This window comes from Salmo salar, chromosome 09, assembly GCF_965601325.2.
Source record: "Salmo salar chromosome 09, fSalSal1, whole genome shotgun sequence".
NCBI lineage: Eukaryota > Metazoa > Chordata > Actinopteri > Salmoniformes > Salmonidae > Salmo > Salmo salar.
The window spans coordinates 152,160,071-152,186,063 of record NC_138299.1 but is presented as its reverse complement, the minus strand read 5'-3'; the positions used below and the strand labels follow the sequence as shown (position 1 = coordinate 152,186,063).

The 25,993-nt window shown below is 44.1% G+C and overlaps 1 protein-coding gene across 1 annotated transcript in view; it reads right to left on the bottom strand.

The window, feature by feature from the left end:
* inppl1a (inositol polyphosphate phosphatase-like 1a) overlaps positions 1–25,993 on the bottom strand; it is a 65,644-nt gene that overhangs the window by 32,419 nt on the left and 7,232 nt on the right. The window contains exons 2-5 of the mRNA XM_045724799.2: positions 16,897–16,960; positions 12,541–12,685; positions 1,705–1,795; positions 834–980 (exon numbers count right to left, since the gene is read on the bottom strand). Coding sequence (XP_045580755.1) covers positions 834–980; positions 1,705–1,795; positions 12,541–12,685; positions 16,897–16,960 — 447 coding nt within the window. The remainder of the gene's footprint in view (positions 1–833; positions 981–1,704; positions 1,796–12,540; positions 12,686–16,896; positions 16,961–25,993) is intronic.

Below are 25,993 nucleotides of genomic sequence, written 5' to 3'. Positions count from 1 at the left end.
CATTGTGTGTGTGTGTGTGTGTGGTGTGTGTGTGTGCTGAGAAAGAACATTGTGTGTGTGTGTGTGTCTGTGAGAGAACATTGTGTGTGTGTGTGTGTGTGTGTGTGTGAGAGAGAGAGAACATTGTGTGTGTGTGTCTGAGAGACAACATTGTGTGTGTGTGTGTGTCTGTGAGAGAGAACATTGTGTGTGTGTGTGTCTGAGAGACAACATTGTGTGTGTGTGTGTGTCTGTGAGAGAGAACATTGTGTGTGTGTGTGTGTGTGTGTGTGGTGTGTGTGTGTGTGTGTGTGTGTGTGTGTGTGTGTGTGTGAGAGAGAGAACATTGTGTGTGTGTGTGTGTGTCTGTGAGAGAGAACATTGTGTGTGTGTGTCTGTGAGAGAGAACATTGTGTGTGTGTGCTGTGAGTGAGAACATTGTGTGTGTGTGTCTGTGAGTGAGAACATTGTGTGTGTGTCTGTGAGTGAGAACATTGTGTGTGTGTGCTGTGAGTGAGAACATTGTGTGTGTGTCTGTGAGTGAGAACATTGTGTGTGTGTGTCTGTGTGTGTGTCTGTGAGAGAGAACATTGTGTGTGTGTGTGTCTGTGAGAGAGAACATTGTGGGTGTGTGTGTGTGGCTGTGAGAGAGAACGTGTGTGTGTGTGTGTGTCTGTGAGAGAGAACGTGTGTGTGTGTGTGTGTCTGTGAGAGAGAACGTGTGTGTGTGTGTGTGTGCTGTGAGAGAGAACGTGTGTGTGTGTGTGTGTGTGTGTGTGTGTGTGTGTGTGTGTGTGTGTGTGTGTGTGTGTGTGGCTCTCTGTGAGAGAGAACATTGTGTGTGTGTGTGTCACCCGTTGAGGCGTTTGCAGGAGGACACCAGTGTCTTGTTGAGGTGGGGCAGAGAGCTGGCTCCCTGTTTGACAGCCTGCAGGTCCAGAGCGTAGCTTCCCTTCAGATACTCATGGGAAATGGTGCTCAGGCCGTTAGCAGCAGGGGCGCTAAAGTAGGACGGAACAACATCACAATCCGTGTCAGTAGAACAGACACGGGTCTTAAATCCTCTGGATTTACCATAGAGACCATGGGGGGGGGGGGACTGGCCTTGTGGTGAGTATAGAACACTGAAGACAGGACAACAACTTTCCAAAGTCACAGATTTCCTCAGGATCAGACGGCTGCTGACTCACTGTCTAAGCAAGATAAACTACACACACACACAGTTTCTGTGGAGTCACACACACACACACACACACAGAGAACACAAACACAGCCTCCTCAATGAGCTGTGTGGTTTTAAACAGGATGTTGTCTTCCTATCTCAGGAGATGGGGGGGGGGTATGAGAGGATAGAAAACGAGGAGAAGAGGAAAGAGAGGGGAAGGGTTCTTGAGGGTTGTTCTTGGCCCTGAACAGACTGACTGAATCAATACAACCAGCATCAGTTGGTAGGCAATTGATCACATTTAAGACCCACCTTTTACTAGGGCCAATGTTTTACCAGATCACGCACAACTGTGTGTGTTTGATCTGTGTCTGTGTGTGTGTTTGTTGTGTGTGTGTGTGTGTGTGTGTGTGTTTGTTCTGTGTGTGTGTGTTCTGTGTGTGTGTGTTCTGTGTGTGTGTGTTCTGTGTGTGTGTGTTCTGTGTGTGTGTGTTCTGTGTGTGTGTGTTCTGTGTGTGTGTGTTCTGTGTGTGTGTGTGTGTTTGTTCTGTGTGCTGTACCTGTCGGTTGATGTCTCCGGGGCGGAGCCTGTAGGTGTTGTGGAGGAGGAGGCGGAACGAGGAGGAAGGGGCGGCTTCTCATCTTCCCCATCTGACCAATCACATAGAGAGAGAGTTAACACTTGATCAATCAGAGAAAGAGACGGAGCGAGAGACAGACAGAGATACAAGTCTTTCAGAGCGTTCACAGTCAGCCCACTGACACCCCTATTAGATCACAGCAAAATCACAGTCTACTTGAACAGAGTAATACTCAATCATGAGGCATCAAAGCCAAAGGAACTGAGTAATATTAAGAAATGCTATGGATGGAAGGAATGTAGTGTAGAAACCTACCAAAAAACAATTAGGTAACAACAAATTCAATCCCTTTAGTAGATAACTTCCTGGACAAAACGTTCCACTGTAATAGTGAAGGTGTAAACTTGGCAGTAGAAAGTCTAAACAGTATATTTGACCTCTCAGCTTCCCTATTAAATCTAAAAATCTCAAATAGAAAACCGAAGAAAATTAACAACAATGACAAATGGTTTGATGAAGAATGCAAAAACCTAAGATATAAATTGAGAAACCTGTCCAACCAAAAACACAGAGACCCAGAAAACCTGAGCCTACGCCTTCACTATGGTGAATCACTAAAACAATACAGACATACACTACGGAGAAAGAAGGAACAGCACGTCAGAAATCAGCTCAATGTAATTGAAGAATCCATAGAATCTAACCACTTCTGGGAAAATTGGAAAACTCTAAACAAACAACAACATGAAGAGTTATCTATCCAAAACAGAGATGTATGGATAAACCACTTCTCCAGTCTTTTTGGCTCTATGACAAAGAACAAACAGCAAAAACATATACATGATCAAATACAAATCTTAGAATCAACTATTAAAGACTACCAGATACCACTGGATTCTCCAATTACATTGAATGAACAACAAGACAAAATACAAACCCTCCAACCCAAAAAGGCCTGTGGTGTTGATGATATCCTAAATGAAGTGATAAAATATACAGACCACAAATTCCTATTTGCTATCCTCAGCTCTGGCATCTTCCCCAATATTTGGAACCAAGGACTGATCACCCCAATACACAAAAGTGGAGACACATTTGACCCCAATAACTACCGTGGGATGTGTCAATAACAACCTTGGGAAAATCCTCTGCATCAAAAATTGGCTTTTTACCAAATTACCGTATGACAGACCACGTATTCACCATGCACACCCTAATTGACAAATAAATCAAAACAAAGGCAAAGTCTTCTCATGCTTTGTTAATTTGATCATCAATTTGTTAATCATGATCGTTATCCAAGATGGCGTAGCAGTTCAGACGTCCTCTACCCTCCTCTTGTCCCGTATATATATATATATATATATATATATATATATATATATATATATATATATATATATATATATATATACATATATATATATATACATATACATATACATATACATACATACATACATATATATATACACACATCTTTTTTCTTCACTTATCTTTTTATATTTTTTATTCTAAAAACTCAACCTCAAAGCACTCTCCTGCAACCCGCCTCACCAATTTAAAAAAGAAAGTATTATTTACCTCATCTGAATACAGCGTGACTCAGATCAGAGCATACCGGACCTATTCTCTTTCCTTTCCCCGATTTCTACCGCAGGCTCTGGACATTTACACCTGGATCTTGCAGCTAACTAGCTGCTACCTGAGTGACTATTGGCAACGTCGGTCACAGAATTAACACACATTATTATGGAGCTAGCCAGCTGAAGAGTTCCGTCAGCCACTCCTGGGCTATTCCTGAGCTAGCCAGCTGAAGTGTCTCCTGGGCTACAACTCACCTATCCTGACCCGTTTTACTGCCGATGCGGAGCCCCATCGGGTCTTCACGACTGGACCACCGACGTTATCTGCCCGAGGGAGTTATCCAACTGGCCCCTCCGTCGCGACGTAACCTGATCGCCCATCTGCGGCCCGCTAATCGTTAGCTGTCTTTTCGGCTGCGATCTGAATAGGTCTATCGGACACTTTTCTTGGGCCACTATAACTAACTATTTTGCCAAATTGGACAGGTCCCCCCTTCCACACGGAACCCCACTAACCCACAGACGGAAACGCACGAGGTGGCTAAAAACAGACCTCCCTCCCATCTTCCACCAGCTTGCTACCTATGGCCCGGCTAGCTGTCTGAATCTCACTGGACCCTTTGATCACTCGGCTAAGCATGCCTCTCCTTAATGTCAATATGCCTTCTCCATTGCTGTTCTGGTTAGTGTTTATTGGCTTATTTCACTGTAGAGCCTCTAGCCCTGCTCATTATACCTTATCCAACCTCTCAGTTCCTCCACCCACACATGCTATGACATCTTCTGGTTTCAATGATGTTTCTAGAGACAATATCTCTCTCATAATCACTAAATGCCTAGGTTTACCTCCTCTGTACTCACATCCCACCATACCTTTGTCTGTACATTATACCTTGAAGCTATTTTATCGCCCCCAGAAACCTGCTCCTTTTTCTCTCTATTCTGGACGTCACAGACGACCAATTCTTATAGCTTTTAGCCGTACCCTCATACTTATTCTTCTCTGCTCCTCTGGCGATGTAGAGGTGAATCCAGGCCCTGCAGTGCCTGGCTCCACTCCTACTCCCCAGGCGCTCTCTTTTGATGACTTCTGTAACCGTAATAACCTTGGTTTCATGCATGTTAACATTAGAAGCCTCCTCCCTAAGTTTGTTTTATTCACTGCTTTAGCACACTCTGCCAACCCGGATGTCCTAGCTGTGTCTGAATCTTGGCTTAGGAAGTCCACCAAAAACTCTGAAATTTTCATCCCTAACTACAACGTTTTCAGACAAGATAGAACGACCAAAGGGGGCGGTGTTGCAATCTACTGCAGAGATAGCCTGCAGAGTTCTGTCCTGCTATCCAGGTCTGTACCCAAACAATTTGAACTTCTACTTTTAAAAATCCACCTCTCCAAAAACAAGTCTCTCACCGTTGCCGCCTGCTATAGACCCCCCTCGGCCCCTAGCTGTGCTCTGGACACCATATGTGAACTGATTGCCCCCCATCTATCTTCAGAGCTCGTGCTACTAGGTGACCTAAACTGGGACATGCTTAACACCCCAGCCATCCTACAATCCAAGCTTGATGCCCTCAATCTCACACAAATTATTAATGAACCCACCAGGTACAACCCCAAAGCCGCAAACACTGGCACCCTCATAGATATCATCCTAACCAACGTGCCCTCTAAATATACCTCTGCTGTTTTCAACCAAGATCTCAGCGATCACTGCCTCATTGCCTGCACCCGTAATGGGTCAGCGGTCAAACGACCTCCACTCATCACTGTCAAACGCTCCCTGAAACATTTCAACGAGCAAGCCTTTCTAATCGACCTGGCCCTGGTATCCTGGAAGGATATTGACCTCATCCCATCAGTAGAGGATGCCTGGTTATTTTTTTTAAATGCCTTCCTCTCCATCTTAAATAAGCATGCCCCTTTCAAGAAATTTAGAACCAGGAACAGATCTAGCCCTTGGTTCTCCCCAGACCTGACTGCCCTTAACCAACACAAAAATATCCTGTGGCGTTCTGCATTAGCATCGAACTGCCCCCGCGATATGCAACTTTTTAGGGAAGTTAGAAACCAATACACACAGGCAGTTAGAAACGCCAAGGCTATCTTTTTCAAACAGAAATTCGCTTCGTGCAACTCCAACTCTAAAAAGTTCTGGGACATTGTAAAGTCCATGGAGAATAAGAACACCTCCTCCCAACTGCCCACTGCACTGAGGATAGGAAACTCTGTCACCACCGATACGCCCACTATAATTGAGAATTTCAATAAGCATTTTTCTACGGCTGGCCATGCTTTCCACCTAACTACCCCTACTGCATTCAACAGCACTGCACCCCCCACAGCTACTCGCCCAAGCCTCCTCCATTTCTCCTTCTCCCAAATCCATTCAGCTGATGTTCTGAAAGAGCTGCAAAATCTGGACCCCTACAAATCAGCTGGGCTTGACAATCTGGACCCTTTCTTTCTAAAATTATCTGCCGAAATTATTGCAACCCCTATTACTAGCCTGTTCAACCTCTCGTGTTGTCTGAGATTCCCATAGATTGGAAAGCAGCTGCTGTCATCCCCCTCTTCAAAGGAGGTGACACTTTTGACCCAAATTGCTACAGACCTATATCCATCCTACCCTGCCTTTCTAAGGTCTTCGAAAGCCAAGTCAACAAACAGATTACCAACCATTTCGAATCCCACCGCACCCTCTCCGCTATGCAATCTGGTTTCAGAGCTGGTCATGGGTGCACCTCAGCCACGCTCAAGGTCCTAAACGACATCGTAACCGCCATCGATAAAAAACAATACTGTGCTGCCGTATTCATTGACCTGGCCAAAGCTTTTGACTCTGTTAATCACCACATCCTCATCGGCAGACTCAGTAGCCTTGGTTTCTCAAACGATTGCGTCGCCTGGTTCACCAACTGCTTCTCTGACAGAGTTCAGTGTGTCAAATCGGAGGGCCTACTGTCTGGACCTCTGGAAGTCTCTATGGGGGTACCACAGGGTTCAATTCTTGGGCCAACTCTTTTCTCTGTATACATAAATGATGTCGCTCTTGCTGCTGGTGAATCTCTGATCCACCTCTACGCAGACGACACCATTCTGTACACTTCTGGCCCTTCTTTGGACACTGTGTTAACAACCCTCCAGACGAGCTTCAATGCCATTCAACTCTCCTTCCGTGGTCTCCAACTGCTCCTAAACACAAGTAAAACTAAATGCATGCTCTTCAACCGATCGCTGCCTGCACCTGCCCGCCTGTCCAGCATCACTTCTCTGGACGGTTCTAACTTAGAATTTGTGGACAACTACAAATACCTAGGTGTCTGGTTAGACTGTAAACTCTCCTTCCAGACTCACATCAATCATCTCCAATCCAAAGTGAAATCTCAAATTGGTTTCCTATTTCGCAACAAAGCATCTTTCACTCATGCTGCCAAACATACCCTCGTAAAACTGACCATCCTACCAATCCTCGACTTCGGCGATGTCATTTACAAAATAGCTTCCAATACCCTACTCAACAAGCTGGATGCAGTCTATCACAGTGCCATCCGTTTTGTCACCAAACCCCATATACTACCCACCACTGCGACCTGTACGCTCTCGTTGGCTGGCCTTCGCTTCATAATCGTCGCCAAACACATTGGCTCCAGGTCATCTACAAGACCCTGCTAGGTAAAGTCCCCCCTTATCTCCGCTCACCATAGCAGCACCCACCTGTAGCACGCGCTCCAGCAGGTATATCTCTCTGGTCACCCCTAAAGCCAACTCCTCCTTTGGTCGTCTCTCCTTCCAGTTCTCTGCTGCCAATGACTGGAACGAACTACAAAAATCTCTGAAACTGGAAACACTTATCTCCCTCACTAGTTTTAAGCACCAGCTGTCAGAGCAGCTCACAGATCACTGCACCTGTACATAGCCAATCTATAATTTAGCCCAAACTACTACCTCTTCCCCTACTGTATTTATTTATTTTATTTATTTTGCTCCTTTGCACCATATTATTTATATTTTATCTTTGAACTTTCTTCAAACTACTAATCTACCATTCCAGTGTTTTTCTTGCTATACTTTATTTACTTTGCCACCATGGCATTTTTTTGCCTTTACCTCCCTTATCTCACATCATTTGCTCACATTGTATATAGTCTTATTTATTTTTTTCTTCTACTGCATCATTGATTGTATGTTGTTTTACTCCATGTGTAACTCTGTGTTTTTGTATGTTGTCGAACTGCTTTGCTTTATCTTGGCCAGGTCGCAATTGTAAATGAGTACTTGTTCTCAACTTGCCTACCTGGTTAAATAAAGGTGAAATAAAAAATAAAAAAATACAATTTCCATAAAGCTTTTGACTCAATTTGGCTTGAGGGTCTGCTATACTGGTCATCCCCAAAGCCAACACCCCCTTTGGCCGTATTTCCTTCCAGTTCTCTGCTGCCAATGACTGGAACGAATTGCAAAAATCACTGAAGTTGGAGACTTATATGTCCCCCTCTAACTTTAAGCGTCAGCTGTCAGAGCAGCTTACCGATCGCTGCAGCTGTACACAGCCCATCTGTAAATAGCCCATCCAACCAACTACCTACCTCATCCCTATACTTGTTTTTCTGCTCTTTTGCACACCAGGATTTCTACTTGCAGATCCTCATCTGCACATATTTCACTCCAGTGCAAATTGCTAAATTGTAATTATTTTGCCACTATTGTCCTATTTATTGCCTTACCTCTTCACTACATTTGCACACACTGTATACAGATTTTTCTATTGTGTTATTGACTGTATGCTTGTTTATTCCATGTGTAACTCCGTGTTGTTTTTGTCGCACTGCTTTGCTTTATCTTGGCCAGGTCGCAGTTGTACATGAGAACTCGTTCTCAACTGGCCTACCTGGTTAAATAAAGGTTAAATATATATATATTAAAAAAATATAATAATAATACAAATTGATGGAAAGTGGTGTTGGGGGAAAAACACAAAAAACATAATGCATGTACACAAACAACAAGTGTGTGGTTAAAATTGTCCAAAAAATAAATGTGTTTCCACAGGGTCGGGGGGTGAGACAGGGATGCACCTTAAGCACCACCCTCTTCAACATGCATACATACATACATACATACATACATACATACATACATACATACATACATACATACATACATACATACATACATTGGCGAGGGCACTAGAATAGTCTTCAGCACCTGGCCTCACCCTACTAGAATCTGAAGTCAAATGTCTACTGTTTGCTGATGATCTGGTGCTTCCGTCCCCAACCAAGGAGGGCCTACAGCAGCACTTAGATCTTCTGCACAGATTCTGCCAGACCTGGGCCCTGAGAGTAAATCTCATTAAGACAAAACGAAATGTTCCAAAAAAGGTCCAGTTACAAGGACCAAAAACACAAATTCTATCTAGACACCATTGCCCTAGAGCACACAAAAAACTATACATAACTCGGCCTAAACATCAGCACCACAGGTAACTTCCACAAAGCTGTAAACAAGCTTAGAGACAAGGCAAGAAGGGCATTCTACGCCATATAAAAGGAACATGAAATTCAACATCCAAATTAGGATCTGGCTAAAAATACTTGAATCAGCTATAGAACCCATTGCCCGTTATGGTTGTGAGGTCTGGGGTCCGCTCACCAACCAAGAATTCACAAAATGGGACAAAAACTTCAAATAATGCATGCAGAGCAGAATTAGGCCGATACCCGCTAATTATAAAATCCATAAAAGAAACATTAAAATCTACAACCACCTAAAAGGAAGCGATTCCCAAACCTTCAATAACAAAGCGATCACCTACAGATAGATTAATCTAGAGAAGAGTCCCCTAAGCAAGCTGGTCCTGGGGCTCTGTTCACAAACAATAACAGACCCTACAGAGCACCAGGACAGCAACACAATTAGACCCAGCCAAACCATGAGAGACAATGGAAAGAATTAACAAAAAAATAGAGCAAACTAACCTCAGGAAAAAAAGAAACGTCCCCTTTTCAGGACCCTGTCTTTCAAAGATAATTCGTAAAAATCCAAATAACTTCACAGATCTTCATTGTAAAGGGTTTAAACACCGTTTCCCCATGCTTGTTCAATGAACCATAAACAATTAATGAACATACACCTGTGGAACGGTCGTTAAAACACTAACAGCTTACAGACGCTAGGCAATTAAGGTCACAGTTATGAAAACCTAGGACACTAAAGAGGCCTTTCTACTGACTCTGAAAAACACAAAAAGAAAGATGCCCAGGGTCCCTGCTCATCTGCTTGAACGTGCCTTAGGCATGCTGCAAGGAGGCATGAGGACTGCATATGTGGCCAGGGCAATAAATTGCAATGTCCATACTGCGAGACGCCTAAGACAGCACTATAGGGAGATAGGACGGTCAGCTGATTGCAGTGGCAGACAACGTGTAACAACACCTGCACAGGATGGGTACATCCGAACATCACACCTGCGGGACAGGTACAGGATGGCAACAACAACTGCCTGAGTTATACCAGGAATGCACAATCCCTCCATCAGTGCCCAGACTGTCCGCAATAGGCTGAGAGAGGCTGGACTGAGGGCTTGTAGGCCGGTTGTAAGGAAGGTCCTCACCAGACATCACCGGCAACAACGTCACCTATGGGCACAAACCCACCGTCGCTGGACCAGACAGGACTGGCAGAAAGTGCTCTTCACTGACGAGTCGCGGTTTTGTCTCACCAGGGGTGATGGTGGGATTCGCGTTATTCATCGAAGGAATGAGCGTTACACCGAGGCCTGTACTCTGGAGCGGGATCAATTTGGAGGTGAAGGGTCCATCATGGTCTGGGGCGGTGTGTCACATCATCGGACTGAGCTTGTTGTCATTGCAGGCAATCTCAACGCTGTGCGTTACAGGGAAGACATCCTCCTCCCTCATGTGGTACCCTTCCTGCAGGCTCATCCTGACATGACCCTCCAGCATGACAATGCCACCAGCCATACTGCTCATTCTGTGTCCTGCAAGACAGTAATGTCAGTGTTCTGCCATGGCCAGCGAAGAGCCCGGATCTCAATCCCATTGAGCACGTCTGGGACCTGTTGGATCGGCGGGCTAGGGCCATTCCCCCCAGAAATGTCCGGGAACTTGCAGGTGCCTTGGTGGAAGAGTGGGGTAACATCTCACAGCAAGAACTGGCAAATCTGGTGCAGTACATGAGGAGGAGATGCACTGCAGTACTTAAGGTATAGGGGGCAGTATTTTCGATTTCGGATGAAAAACGTGCCCAGAGTAAACTGCCTAATACTCGGGCCCAGAGTCAAATATTTGCATATTATTAGTAGATTTGGATAGAAACTTCAGAGTGTTTTCTAAAACTGTTTGAATGATGTCTGTGAGTATAACAGGCAAAAACTTGAGAAAAATCCAACCAGGAAGTGGGAAATCTGATGCTTGTAGTCTTTTCAAGTCATTGCCTATCTAACACACAGTGACTTAGGGTTCATTTTGCACTTCCTAAGGCTTCCACTAGATGTCAACAGTCGTTAGAACCTTGTTCCAGGCTTTCGCAGTGAACAGAGAGCGAACAAGAAGGCCGGGAAGTTGGTGACTCAGAAAATGACATGAGTTCATTGGCGCACATTCACGTGATGAGGTAGCTGTGTTCCATAACATTTTTCAAGACATTGGTATCGTCCGGTTGGAATATTATTGAAGTTTTATGTTAAAAAGGCCCTAAAGATTGATGCTATACAACGTTTGACATGTTTCTACGAACGTAAATATAACTTTTTTGACTTTTCGTTGTGAAATTTCGGCGCGCTTTCTACATTTGGAGTAGCTTACTGAACGCGCAAACAACAAGGAGGTATTTGGACATAAATTATGGACTTTATCGAACAAAACAACATTTATTGTGGACCTAGGATTCCTGGAAGTGCCTTCTGATGAAGATCAAAGGTAAGTGAATATTTATAATGCTATTTATGATTTTAGATGACTCCAAAATGGCGGGTATCTGTATCGCCTGATGTATTTTTCTGAGCACCATACTCAGATTATTGCAAAGTGTGCTTTCCCCTTGAAGCTTTTTTGAAATCTGTCACAGCGGTTGCATTAAAAAGATGTTTATCTATAATTCTTTGAATAACAGTTTAATATTTTATCAACATTTATGATGAGTATTTTTGTAAATTGTTGTGCTGATTCACCGGCAGTTTTGGAGGCAAAATATTTTCTGAACATCATGCGCCAATGTAAAATGTTTTTTTTTTATATAAATATGATATATGATATAGGATTTTGGATATAAATATCGAACAAAACATACATGTATTGTGTAACATTGAGTCCTAGGAGTGTCATCTGATGAAGATCGTCAAAGGTTAGTGCTTAATTTTAGCTGTATTTATGGTTTTTGTGAACCCTCTCCTGTTTGGAAAATGGCTGTGTGGTTTTTCTTGTGTTGGCACTGTCCTAACATAATCTAACTTTATGCTTTCGCCGTAAAGCCTTTTTGAAATCGGACAATGTGGTTGGATTTAGGACAAGTGTATCTTTAAAATGGTGTAAAATAGTTGTACGTTGGAGAAATTTGAATTATGAAATTTTGTTTTTTTGAAAATTGCCCGCCCTGATATTTCACTGGCTGTGTCCTGCAGGTGGGACGCTAGTATCCCATGTAGCCCATAGAAGTTAATGCAGCTGGTGGCCACACCAGATAATGATTGTTACTTTTGATCCCCCCTTTGTTCAGGGACACATTTTCCATTTTTGTTAGTCACATGTCTGTGGAACTTGTTCAGTTTATGTCTCAGTTGTTGAATCTTGTTATGTTCATACAAATATTTTCACATGTTAAGTTTGCTGAAGATAAACACAGTTGACAGTGAGAGGACGTTTCTTTTTTTGTAGAGTTTAGAATGTTATTTGACTCTAAACAGAGAGTACACAGTGGCAGAATACCTGACCACTGTGACTGACCCAAAATTATGGAAAGCTTTGACTATGTACAGACTCAGTGAGCATAGCCTTGCTATTGAGAGAGGCCACCGTAGGCAGACCTGGCTCTCAAGAGAAAACAGGCTATGTGCACACTGCCCACAGCATGAGGTGGAAACAGCTGCACTTCTTAACCTCTTGCCAAATGTATGACCATATTAAAGAAACATACTTCCTTTAGATTACACAGACCCACAAAGATGTCCAAAACAAATCCAATGTTGCTAAACTCTTTTGGGTGTACCTGAGTAGTCCCTGTCCTCTGGGAGGCTCTCCTCTCTGTCTACGGGGTACAGTAGAGTGCTGACCAGTCCCTGGCTGGGCTGGAGGTACAACAGGACCAGCTCTGGGAGGCTCTTAAACCGCTTAGGCTGCACCCCCTGAGACGTCTGGGAGAGGGAGAGAAGAGCGAGAGAGGAGCGAGAGAGGAGCGAGAGAGGAGGGAGAGAGGAGCGAGAGAGGAGGGAGAGAGGAGGGAGAGAGGAGCGAGAGAGGAGCGAGAGAGGAGGGAGAGAGGAGCGAGAGAGGAGCGAGAGAGGAGCGAGAGAGGAGCGAGAGAGGAGCGAGAGAGGAGGGAGAGAGGAGCGAGAGAGGAGCGAGAGAGGAGCGAGAGAGGAGGGAGAGTGGAGCGAGAGAGGAGCGAGAGAGGAGCGAGAGAGGAGGGAGAGAGGAGCGAGAGAGGAGGGAGAGAAGAGCGAGAGAGGAGCGAGAGAGGAGCGAGAGAGGAGGGGGAGAGGAGGGGGAGAGGAGAGGAGCGAGAGAGGAGCGAGAGAGGAGGGAGAGAGGAGCGAGAGAGGAGCGAGAGAGGAGCGAGAGAGGAGGGAGAGAGGAGCGAGAGAGGAGCGAGAGAGGAGGGAGAGAGGAGGGAGAGAGGAGGGAGAGAGGAGGGAGAGAAGAGCGAGAGAAGAGCGAGAGAGGAGCGAGAGAGGAGGGAGAGAAGAGCGAGAGAGGAGCGAGAGAGGAGCGAGAGAGGAGGGAGAGAGTGAGTGAGCACTTCAAAGAAATACACTTGTGCAGAAACACATCACACTCTGGACAGCACGTTCAGAATAAAGCTGGGTGGGTGGGTGGGTGGGTAGGTAGGTAGGTAGGTAGGTAGGTAGGTAGGTAGCAGATTGGTAGCTAGGTAGTAGTTTGTTAGGTAAGTATTTGATTGCTTGATAGGCAGCTAAGTAGTAGGTAGGTAGGTAGGTAGGTAGGTAGGTAGGTAGGTAGGTAGGTAGGTAGGTAGGTAGGTAGGTAGTAAATTGCACAGGAGGTTGGTGGCACCATTGGGGAGAACAGGCTTGTGGTAATGGCTGGAGCAGAATCAGTAGAATGATATCAAATACATTTAAACTCAGTTTTTCATCATTCCTGACATTTAACCCTAGTAAAAAAATCCCTGTTTTAGGTCAGCTAGGATCACCACTTCATTTTAAGAACGTGAAATGTCAGAATAATTGTGGAGAGAATGATTTATTTCAGCTTTTATTTCTTTCATCACATTCCCAGTGGGTCAGAAGTTTACATACACTCAATTAGTATTTGGTAGCATTGCCTTTAAAATTGTTTAACTTGGGTCAAACGTTTTGGGTAGCCTTCCACAAGCTTCCCACAATAAGTTAAGTGAATTTTGTCCCATTACTCCTGACAGAGCTGGTGTAACTGAGTCAGGTTTGTAGGCCTCCTTGCTCGCACACGCATTTTCAGTTCTGCCCACACATTTTCTATAGGATTGAGGTCATGGCTTTGTGATGGCCACTCCAATACCTTGACTTTGTTGTCCTTAAGCCATTTTGCCACCACTTTGGAAGTATGCTTAGGGTCATTGTCCATTTGGAAGACCCATTTGTGACCAAGCTTTAACTTCCTGACTGATGTCTTGAGATGTTGCTTCAATATATCCACATAATTTTCCTACTTCATGATGCCATCTATTTTGTGAAGTGCACCAGTCCCTCCAGCAGCAAAGCACCCCCACAACATGATGCTGCCCCCCCCCCCGTGCTTCAGGGTTGGGATGGTGTTCCTCGGCTTGCAAGCCCCCCCTTTTTCCTCCAAACATAACGATGGTCATTATGGCCAAACAGTTATATTTTTGTTTCATCAGACCAGAGGACATTTCTCCAAAAAGTACGATCTTTGTCCCCATGTGCAGTTGCAAACCGTAGTCTGGCTTTTTTATGGCTGTTTTGGAGCAGTGGCTTCTTCCTTGCTGAGCGGCCTTTCAGGTTATATCGATATAGGACTCGTTTTACTGCGGATATAGATACTTTGTACCCGTTTCCTCCAGCATCTTTACAAGGTCCTTTGCTGTTGTACTGGGATTGATTTGCACTTTTCGCACCAAAGTACGTTCATCTCTAGGAGACAGAAGGCGTCTCCTTCCTGAGCGGTATGACGGCTGTGTGGTCCCATGGTGTTTATACTTGCATGCTATTGTTTGTACAGATGAACGTGGTACCTTCAGGTATTTGGAAATTGCTCCCAAGGATGAACCAGACTTGTGGAGGTCTACAATTATTATGGCTGATTTCTTTTGATTTTCCCATGATGTCAAGCAAAGAGGCACTGAGTTTGAAGGTAGGCCTTGAAATACATCCACAGGTACACCTCCAAGTGACTCAAATGATGTCAATTAGCCTATCAGAAGCTTCTAAAGCCATGACATCATTTTCTAGCTTTTTAAAGGCACAGTCAACATAGTGTATGTAAACTTCTGACCCACTGGAATTATGATAGTGAATTAAAAGTGAAATAATCTGTCTGTAAACAATTGTTGGAAAAATTACTTGTGTCATGCACAAAGTAGATGTCCTAACCGACTTGCCAAAACTATAGTTTGTTAACAAGAAATTTGTGGAGTGGTTGAAAAACGAGTTTTAATGACTCCAACCTAAGTGTATGTAAACTTCCAACTTCAACTGTAGATCAAACACTTGGTTTCCAGGTGTTCGATGCCATTCGCCTCGTTCCGGCCATTATTATGACCCATTCTCTCCTCCACTGGTAGGTAGGTGGGTAGGTAGTAGTTTGGTAGGTAGGTGGGTAGATCGAAGATTGGTGGGTAGGTAGTAGTTTGGTAGGTAGTAGGGTAGGTAGTAGTTTGGTAGGTAGGTGGGTAGGTAGTAGTTTGGTTGGTAGGTAGATGGGTTGGTAGTAGTTTGGTAGGTAGGTGGGTAGGTAGTAGTTTGGTAGGTAGGCAGTAGATTGGTAGGTAGGAAGGTAGTAGATTGGTAGTTTGGTGTGTAGGTAGTAGATGGTAGGTAGGTGGGTAGGTAGTAGTTTGGTGGGTAGGTAGTAGATTGATAGGTAGGAAGGTAGAAGAGTAGGTAGTAGTTTAGGTAGTAGTTTGGGTAGGTAGGTAGTAGTTTGGTGGGTAGGTAGTAATTTGGTAGGTAGATGGGTTGGTAGTAGTTTGGTAGGTAGGCAGTAGATTGGTAGGTAGGAAGGTAGAAGGGTAGGTAGTAGATTGGTAGGTAGGAAGGTAGAAGAGTAGGTAGTAGATTGGTAGGTAGATAGTAGATTGATCTTGGTAGCTCAGTGTCAGAGTGTGCACCATCACTTTCTGTTCATTGATATGTGGATGGAGGGTTTACAGTGGTGTAAGGGAAGCTGTAATACCACTTCCTGTTCATTGATATGTGGATGGAGGGTTTACAGTGGTGTAAGGGAAGCTGTAATACCACTTCCTGTTCATTGATATGTGGATGGAGGGTTTACAGTGGTGTAAGGGAAGCTGTAATACCACTTCCTGTTCATTGATATGTGGATGGAGGGTTTACAGTGGTGTAAGGGAAGCTGTAATACCACTTCCTGTTCATTGATATGTGGATGGAGGGTTTACAGTGGTGTAAGGGAAGCTGTAATACCACTTCCTGTTCATTGATATGTGGATGGAGGGTTTACAGTGGTGTAAGGGAAGCTGTAATACCACTTCCTGTTCATTGATATGTGGATGGAGGGTTTACAGTGGTGTAAGGGAAGCTGTAATACCACTTCCTGTTCATTGATATGTGGATGGAGGGTTTACAGTGGTGTAAGGGAAGCTGTAATACCACTTCCTGTTCATTGATATGTGGATGGAGGGTTTACAGTGGTGTAAGGGAAGCTGTAATACCACTTCCTGTTCATTGATATGTGGATGGAGGGTTTACAGTGGTGTAAGGGAAGCTGTAATACCATAAGGCTCTCAACTGTCAACGGGTGGGGAGTCTGGCAGCCACATTGACTCTGTTTCAGTGATGTTTCATTGAACTGAAGCCTTGGTAAACCAAATGATTTGGTGAAACGAAACAAAAGTGAAACAGAGAAATCAGTGTGGATTCCAGGCAAGGGACCAGGAGTGTGGGGGTATTATGATATGTGAGTGTGTGTTGCGGGGGGATTGGTGACTCTCCCAGCTGCTAGACGCGGAGCACAAAGAGACTGCTGTGTGTTTGTGTGCATGCGTGTGTGTCAGCTCAGAGCCAACACTAGCACCAGAGTCTGCCAGTTCCTACTGGTCCAGGAACACATACAAGTACCCTACACACAGCATATACACACTAGATATGCATAGAAAAATACCAACTCACACCCATTGGTGTGTGTGTATGGAGGTGGTGTGTAGTGGTACCTGGACTGCCAAGAACCCCTCCTCATCTGGGAGGACCCTATAGGTGTGGACATGCTTCTGGAAACTAGAGAGAGACAGAAATAAAGAGAGAGCGAGGAGAGAGCAAGCGAGAGAGAGAAGGACATAAAGAGGGATGGAGAGGAGAGAGAGAGGGGGGAGGAGTTGGAGAGGAAGACATTAGTGCTTTCATGGATACCACAGGAATTACAGACTACCTGCGAGTGTGTGATGGGGATCTGGAGGGAGTTTCAACCTGCTGCTGTCTGTCAAACTCAGCATTACTGCTGATAGAACTTACACTCACTCCTACACACAATGGCAAGAAAAGGAAGAACACATATTTGTCAAAGTTTGCTGTAGTGTAAGTGTGTGTCATTGTGCTGCAATGTTGTCTATTCAAAACATGCCAGTTTGACCTCATTTTGCTCTCTCTCTCACACACACACACACACACACACACACACACACACACACACACACACACACACACACACACACACACACACACACACACACACACACACACACACACACACACACACACACACACACACACACACACACACACACACACACACACACACACACACACACACACACACACAGACTGGAGGCTGAAAGTGTCCACTCACTCAAATCAAATGTTATTTGTCACATGCTTCTTAAACAACAGGTGTAGACTAACAGGGAAATGCTTACTTATGGGCCCTTCCCAACAATGCAGAGAGAAGTAAAGAGTAACACTAGGAACACATACACAATGAGTAAAGATAACTTGGCTATATACACGGGGTACCAGTACCAAGACAATACGAGGTATTTGAGGTAGACATGTACATATTGGTAGGGATAAAGTGACAGGATAGATAATAAACAGTAACAGCAGCATATGATGATTCAAAAGAGTTAGTGCAGAAAGGGTCAATGCAGATAGTTAAATAGTTAACCAAATAGTGCCTTCCTTTGACACCGCCTGGTATTGAGGTCCTGGATGGCAGGGAGCTCAGCCCCAGTGATGTACTGGACCGTATGCACTACCCTCTGTAGTGCCTTGCAGTCGGATGCCAAGGAGTTGCCATACCAAGCTGTGACGCAGCCAGTCAAGACGCTCTCAAATGGTGTAGGATTTTTTAAGGATCTGAGGGCCCATGGCAAAAAACTTTTCAGCCTCCTAAGGTGGAAGAGGCGTTGTCGTGCCTTCTTTCCGACTGCGTTGGTGTGTTTGGACCATGACAATTCCATAGTGATGTGGACACCGAGGAACTTGAAGCTCTCGACCTGCTCCACCACAGCCCCGTCAAAGTGGATGGGGGTGTTCTCGGCCCTCCGTTTCCTGTCGTCCACATTAAGCTCCTTTGTCTTGGTGACGTTGAAGCAGAGGTTGTTGTCCTGGCACCACCCTGCCAGGTCACTGACCTCCACCCTATAGGCAGTCTCATCGTCATCGGTGATCAGGCTTACCACCGTCGTGTCGTCAGCAAACTTAACGGTGTTGAAGTCGTGCACGGCCACGCAGTTGTGGGTGAACAGGGAGGACATGAGGGGACTAAGCACGTACCCCTGAGGGGCCCCCATGTTGAGGGTCAGCATGCCAGATGTGTTGTTACCTACCCTTACCACCTGGGGGCGGCCCGTCATGAAGTCCAGGATCCAGTTGCAGAGGGCGGTGTTTAGGCCCAGGGTCCTGAGCTGAATGATGAGCTTGGAGGGTACTATGGTGTTGAACGCTGAGCTTTAGTCAACGAACAGAATTCTCACATATACTTTTGCATATATAGTGTGTGGACACCCCTTCAAATTAGTGGATTTGGCTATTTCAGCCACACCCGTTGCTTACGTGTGTATACAATCAAGCACACAGACATGCAATCTCCATAGACAAACGTTGGCAGTAGAATGACCTTACTGAAGAGCTCAGTGACTTTCAACGTGGCACCGCCATAGGATGCCACCTTTCCAACAAGTCAGTTCGTCAAATTTCTGCCCTGCTAGAGCTGTCCTGGTGAACTGTAAGTGTTGTTATTTTGAAGTGGAAATGTCTAGGAGCAACAACGGCTCAGCCGCGAAGTGGTAGACTACACAAGCTCACAGAACGGGACCGCTGAGTGCTACAAATTGTCTGTCCTCGGTTGCAACAGTCACTACCGAGTTCTAAACCCATCACATGCACAGCGCACTCTTCCATCACATGCACAGCGCACTCTTCCATCACATGCACAGCGCACTCTTCCATCACATGCACAGTGCACTCTTCCATCACATGTACAGTGCACTCTTCCATCACATGTACAGCTGATTCTCAAGATCTTGCTCACTAATGAGATGCTATAGAGCCCACACTACTACACTGTCTGAGCCAAGGACTACATGCTTTCTGGTAGGTTTTGAATACCATACTGATTGGGATTAATATATTTGACATGACATACATTATTTTTTGTTAACTAGTAAATAGTAGCCTACAGCAAAGTGTGTTTAAATCATTTGTAACTTGTTAATGTCTGATAGTTTTTGCTACCATGTGGGTTTTAGCTTGCTTGAGCCTGCTAACTGAGGAGTGTTAATTCACCTGTTTCCATACGTTTCATTTTAAAACTTTTATCTTACAAAGGAGTTGTTTAATATAACTGCTTAACTATTTTATCTGTACATGGAATTGTAATAGTTTTTTACTCGTTTTTTTCTCATCTTTACAGGAAAATGCCACGGGAACTATCTGAAGACATTTCACTGCAGCTAATGTAGAAGGAAAAGCTGTGTACATTTGCAAATACTGTGCCACATCATATGTGAGGAATGCAACAAAGATGCAGAATCATCTGGCCAAGTGCATAAAGTTCCCTCAGCGCTCACAACAAGCAACCTCTGACAAAAGTCCCTCTACTTCTATTCGAGGTGAAAATGATGAATCAGACACCTTATCAATAGCAACAGCTCATGGTCCTCCTGGAATCATTCGTTTTTTTGACTCATTAGAGGAATGTAGTCAGAGATATTCTGATGAATGTCTTGCTCGAGCTGTGTATGCAACTGGTTCACCTCTGATGCTCACAGGCAATGTGTATTGGAAGAGATTTCTGAATGTTCTTCGCCCAGCATACACCCCTCCAACCAGACATGCTTTATCTACTCATTTGATGGATGCAGAGTTCAACAGAGTTCAAGTGAAGGTCAAGCAAATCATAGAGAAAGCATACTGTATTGCAATCATCTCTGATGGGTGGTTGAATATTCGTGGGCAAGGAATAATTAAACTACATCTCAACCAGTATTCTACAAGAGCACAGACACGAGGGACAGACACACCGGTCTCTACATTGCAGATGAGCTGAAGGCAGTCATCAATGACCTTGGACCACAGAAGGTATTTGCACTGATGACAGACAATGCTGTGAACATGAAGGCTGCTTGGTCTAAAGTGGAGGAGTCCTACCCTTACATCACACCCATTGGCTGTGCTGCTCATGCATTGAATCTGCTCCTCAAGGACATCATGTCACTGAAAACAATGGATACACTCTACAAGAGAGCCAAGGAAACGGTTAGGTATGTGAAGGGTCATCAAGTTATAGCAGCAATCTACCTCACCAAGCAAAGTGAGAAGAATAAGAGCACCACATTGAAGCTGCCCAGCAACACCCATTGGGGTGATGTTGTCATCATGTTTGACAGTCTCCTGGAGGGGAAGGAGTCTCTCCAGGAAATGGCCATATCACAGTCTGCCGATATGGACAGCCCCATCAAGAGGATCCTCCTGGATGAAGTATTTTTGGAGAGAGTGCAGCCTGAGAGAGAGAGCAGTCTCAAACTCCTGAAACCTATAGCAGTAGCCACTGCACAGATTGAGGGAGACAATGCCATCCTGTCTGATGTTTTGACTCTGCTTGCAAATGTAAGAGAAGAAATCTGTACTGCCCTGCGCACTTCACTGTTGCTCCAAGCAGAGGAAACTGCAGTTCTAAAATACATCAAAAAATGTGATGACTTCTGCCTGAAACCCATACACACTGCAGCGTACATGTTGGACCCCAAGTATGCTGGCAAGAGCAGCCTGTCTGCTGCAGAGATCAACAAGGTCTATGGTGTCATCACTACCGTGTCTCGCCACCTTGACCTGGATGAGGGCAAGGTTCTTGGCAGTCTGGTGAAGGGCACTTCCAAGCAAGGGCTTTGGGATGGAGATGCAATATGGCAGTCATGCCAACATATCTCATCAGCCACCTGGAAGGGACTTTGTGGATCTGAGGATCTTTCCCCTGTTGCCTCCATCATCCTCCAAATCCCACCAACATCAACAGCCTCAGAGCGCAACTGGTCCTTGTTTGGGAACACACACACACGCACCAGGCTGACCAATACAAGGGTTGAAAAATTGGTGGCCATCCGGGCAAATTTGGGGCTTTTTGAGCCTGACAACGAGCCATCCTCAACAAGGTTGGAAAGTGACAGTGAAGATGAGGCCTCAGAGTCTGATGTTCAAGAGGTGGACATTGAGAAGGTCCAGGGAGAAGACATGGAAGCCTGAGAGGAAGACAACCAAAGCTTTAGTTTCTAGACTATCATTTTACAGATGTATGTTGAAAACATTTTTGGGAGATGCGATGGATCATTCAATATTCCGTTTCTTTTGTTGTTCGGTGAAATAATTTTTATTTATTTTTTTTAATTGTCATTTAGCAGACGCTGTTATCCAGAGCGACTTACAGTAGTGAATGCATACATTTCATACATTTTTTTTTCTGTGCTGGCCCCCCGTGGGAATCGAACCCACAACCCTGGCGTTGCAAACACCATGCTCTACCAACTGAGCTACATGTGAAGAGTCAACTCATATAATTAAAGTTAAATTCCTAACTAAATCATTTATTTATATTGGAAGGATTTAATCATTTGCAATTATGTCTACTTATGATAAGGTAAAAGGTTTATGTTTGTCTCCATATGATATGGTAAATATATCCAATGCAAAAAAAATCTACATTAATATTAATTAGCATATATTTCCGTTAATTTCCATGGAAATTTTCCGCCTCTGAATATTCCCCAAAATGTGCAACCCTATTCAGACCACTCAACTTTTTCAAAATGTTGTTTTACGTTACAGCCAATTCTAAAATGGATTAAATAGCAGCCCCCCCCCCCCCCCATCTATACACAATACCCCATAATTGCAAAGCAAAACCAGGTTTAGAAATGGATGCAAATTTATTAAAAAAATAATAATAATGAAATATTACATTTACATAAGTACTCAGTACTTTGTCGAAGGATCTTTGGCAGCGATTACAGCCTCAAGTCTTCTTGGGTATGACGCTACAAATGAATCCAGGCTGTAACGTAACATTTTGAAACAGTCAAGGGATGTGAATACTTTCTAAATGCCATTTTCATGTTGTTGAATTGAGTCTGAACGTTGACTATTACTATATTTCTTTGAGGTCTGTATTGATTTGATTTATTTGTTACCTACAGTACCAGTCAAAAGGTTGGACACCTACTCATTCCAGGGTTTTTCACACTTTTTTGGTTACTACATGATTCCATATGTGTTATTTCAAAGATTTGATGTCTTCACGATTATTATACAATGTAGAAAATAGTACAAATAAAAAAACCTGGAATGAGTAGGTGTCCAGACTTTAGACTGCTACTGTGTGTGTGTGTGTGTGTGTGTGTGTGTGTGAGAGATATATATATTTATATTCTTTCCTTTATTAGTAGTCTATCTACTAATCTTATTGTTGCCACTGTTTTTCCCCAATATTTTTTGGGGGTGTGTATCACGTCGGCAACACTGACCTTAACGCCAATAAAGCCTTCTAAACATATAAATATATGAGAGAGAGAGAGAGACAGAGCGAGAGAGAGAGAGAGAGAGAGAGCGAGAGAGAGCGAGAGAGAGCGAGAGAGACAGCGCGAGAGAGACAGCGCGAGAGAGACAGCGCGAGAGAGACAGCGCGAGAGAGACAGAGCGAGAGAGACAGAGCGAGAGAGACAGAGCGAGAGAGAGGCATAGTAACCAGATGAAGATCAAAGGTAAGTGATTAATTTTATCGCTATTTCTGACTTTTGTGACTCCTCTACTTGGCTTGAAAATGTTTGTATGCTTTTGTAAGCGGGGCGCTGTCCTCAGATAATCACATGGTATGCTTTCGCCGTAAAGCCTTTTTGAAATCTGACACAGCGGCTGGATTAATAAGAAGTTCAGCTTTATTTTGATGTATGACACTTGTATTTTCATGAATGTTAAATATGACCATTTCTGTAATTCGAATTTGGCGCTCTGCAATTTCACTGGATGTTGTCGAGGTTTGCAGCTAGCGGGAGGCCTATCCTAAAAAGGTTTTAATAAGCACAATTTTTGGAGTAAAAGCCAAATTAGATTCATACCAAAACATCGCACGACTGATCATATTTACACCCTGCACACCCTGATAGATAAACATGTCCACCAAAATAATACCAAAATATACACTTGCTTTATCAACTTCCAAAAAGCATTTGATACCATTTGGTAAACCCCAAAAAGACTAAAATAATGATTTTCCAGAGAAGATCCAGATCTCAGGGAATTAGACAAAAGTTCTCAATTGGTACAAAATATATAGAGTACTGCACTCACTACAACTACTGAGGTTTAAATATATAGAGTACTGCGGTCACTACAACTACTGAGGTTTAAATATATAGAGTACTGCACTCACTACAACTACTGAGGTTTAAATATATAGAGTACTGCGGTCACTACAACTACTGAGGTTTAAATATATAGAGTACTGCGGTCACTACAACTACTGAGGTTTAAATATATAGAGTACTGCACTCACTACAACTACTGAGGTTTAAATATATAGAGTACTGCGGTCACTACAACTACTGAGGTTTAAATATATAGAGTACTGCGGTCACTACAACTACTGAGGTTTAAATATATAGAGTACTGCGGTCACTACAACTACTGAGGTTTAAATATATAGAGTACTGCGGTCACTACAACTACTGAGGTTTAAATATATAGAGTACTGCACTCACTACAACTACTGAGGTTTAAATATATAGAGTACTGCGGTCACTACAACTACTGAGGTTTAAATATATAGAGTACTGCACTCACTACAACTACTGAGGTTTAACAAGATGCTCAACTGGACACCTTATTGAGGCAGTGAATAAACAGAGAGAAAGCACGCTGGGCATTCTACACCATTAAAAACAAATTCAAATTGAAATACCTATTCAAATTTGGCTAAAACTAATTGAATATGTCATTGAACCAATTGCACTTTATGGCAGCGAGGTGTGGGGTCCAACTGCAAAACAAGATTGCATCAAATGGGACAAACACCCCATTTAAACCCTGCATGCAGAGTTCTGTAAGATTCTCCTACATGTCCAGAGGAAAACTACAAACAACGCATGCAGGGCAGAATTAGGCCAATATACAACTAATAATAAAAACTCAAAAAAGAGCAATTAAGTTTTGGAAACATCTAAAATACAGTGACCCCCTCTCATATCATTACCAAGCCCTGCAATGCCAAGAGCTGAGCAAAGAAAAGAGTCCCCTCATCCAGCTGGTCCTGGGGCTGAGTTCACAAACCTGTTCTACTAACACACTGAAGCCTCAGGACCCTCATCCAGCTGGTCCTGGGGCTGAGTTCACAAACCTGTTCTACTAACACACTGAATCCTCAGGACCCTCATCCAGCTGGTCCTGGGGCTGAGTTCACAGACCTGTTCTACTAACACACTGAATCCTCAGGACCCTCATCCAGCTGGTCCTGAGTTCACAAACCTGTTCTACTAACACACTGAATCCTCAGGACCCTCATCCAGCTGGTCCTGGGGCTGAGTTCACAAACCTGTTCTACTAACACACTGAAGCCTCGAGACCCTCATCCAGCTGGTCCTGGGGCTGAGTTCACAAACCTGTTCTACTAACACACTGAAGCCTCAGGACCCTCATCCAGCTGGTCCTGGGGCTGAGTTCACAAACCTGTTCTACTAACACACTGAAGCCTCAGGACCCTCATCCAGCTGGTGCTGGGGCTGAGTTCACAAACCTGTTCTACTAACACACTGAAGCCTCAGGACCAGAACATCCAATCAATCAGAATAAACCAAATTACAACACAGTCAAAACAAAACTATATTGCTTATTAGGAAACACAAGCACAAAGCAAAATGCAGTGCTATCTGGCCCTAAATCGACAGTACACTATGGCTAAATATTTGACCATGGTTACTGATCAAAACCTTAGAAAAACCTTGACATAGTACAGGCTCAGTGAGCACAGCCTTTCCATTGAGAAGGGTAGACACAGGAAAACCTGGCTCCCTGTAGAGGAAAGGCTGTGCAACCACTGCACAACAGCAGAACCTGAGACGGAGCTGCATTTCCTGACAAAATGTAAAAAATATAAACAATTAGAGTGTCATTTTCCCAAATTTGAAACCCTTATTCAAGGTTTTAAAGACCTCTCTGATGAGGATAGGCTACCCGTCCTGTTGGGGGAGGACGCAGAGAGCTGTGGGTTGGCAGCGCACTACATTGCTGCCTGCCATAAGATGAGGGACAGTGTCTGACAGACCAATCAACCTGCACATGTCCTCTACTGTATGCTTATTGTTATTGTTCAATGTATGGTTATTGTTGTTACTGTTATCCCGTTCACAATTATGATACTCTTTTTTTTTATGTATATATTGTAAATATCCAAAGGAAGCTTTGGCAATATGTACAGACAGACAGACAGACAGACAGACAGACAGACAGGACAGACAGACAGGACAGACAGGACAGACAGAGACAGGACAGACAGAGACAGGACAGACAGAGACAGGACAGAGACAGGACAGACAGAGACAGGACAGACAGAGACAGGACAGACAGAGACAGGACAGACAGGACAGACCAGACAGACAGGACAGACAGGACAGACCAGACAGGACAGACAGACCAGACAGACCAGACAGGACAGGACAGACAGACCAGACAGGACAGGACAGACAGACCAGACAGGACAGAAAGACAGACCAGACAGGACAGACAGAAAGAAAGACAGACCAGACAGGACAGACAGACCAGACAGGACAG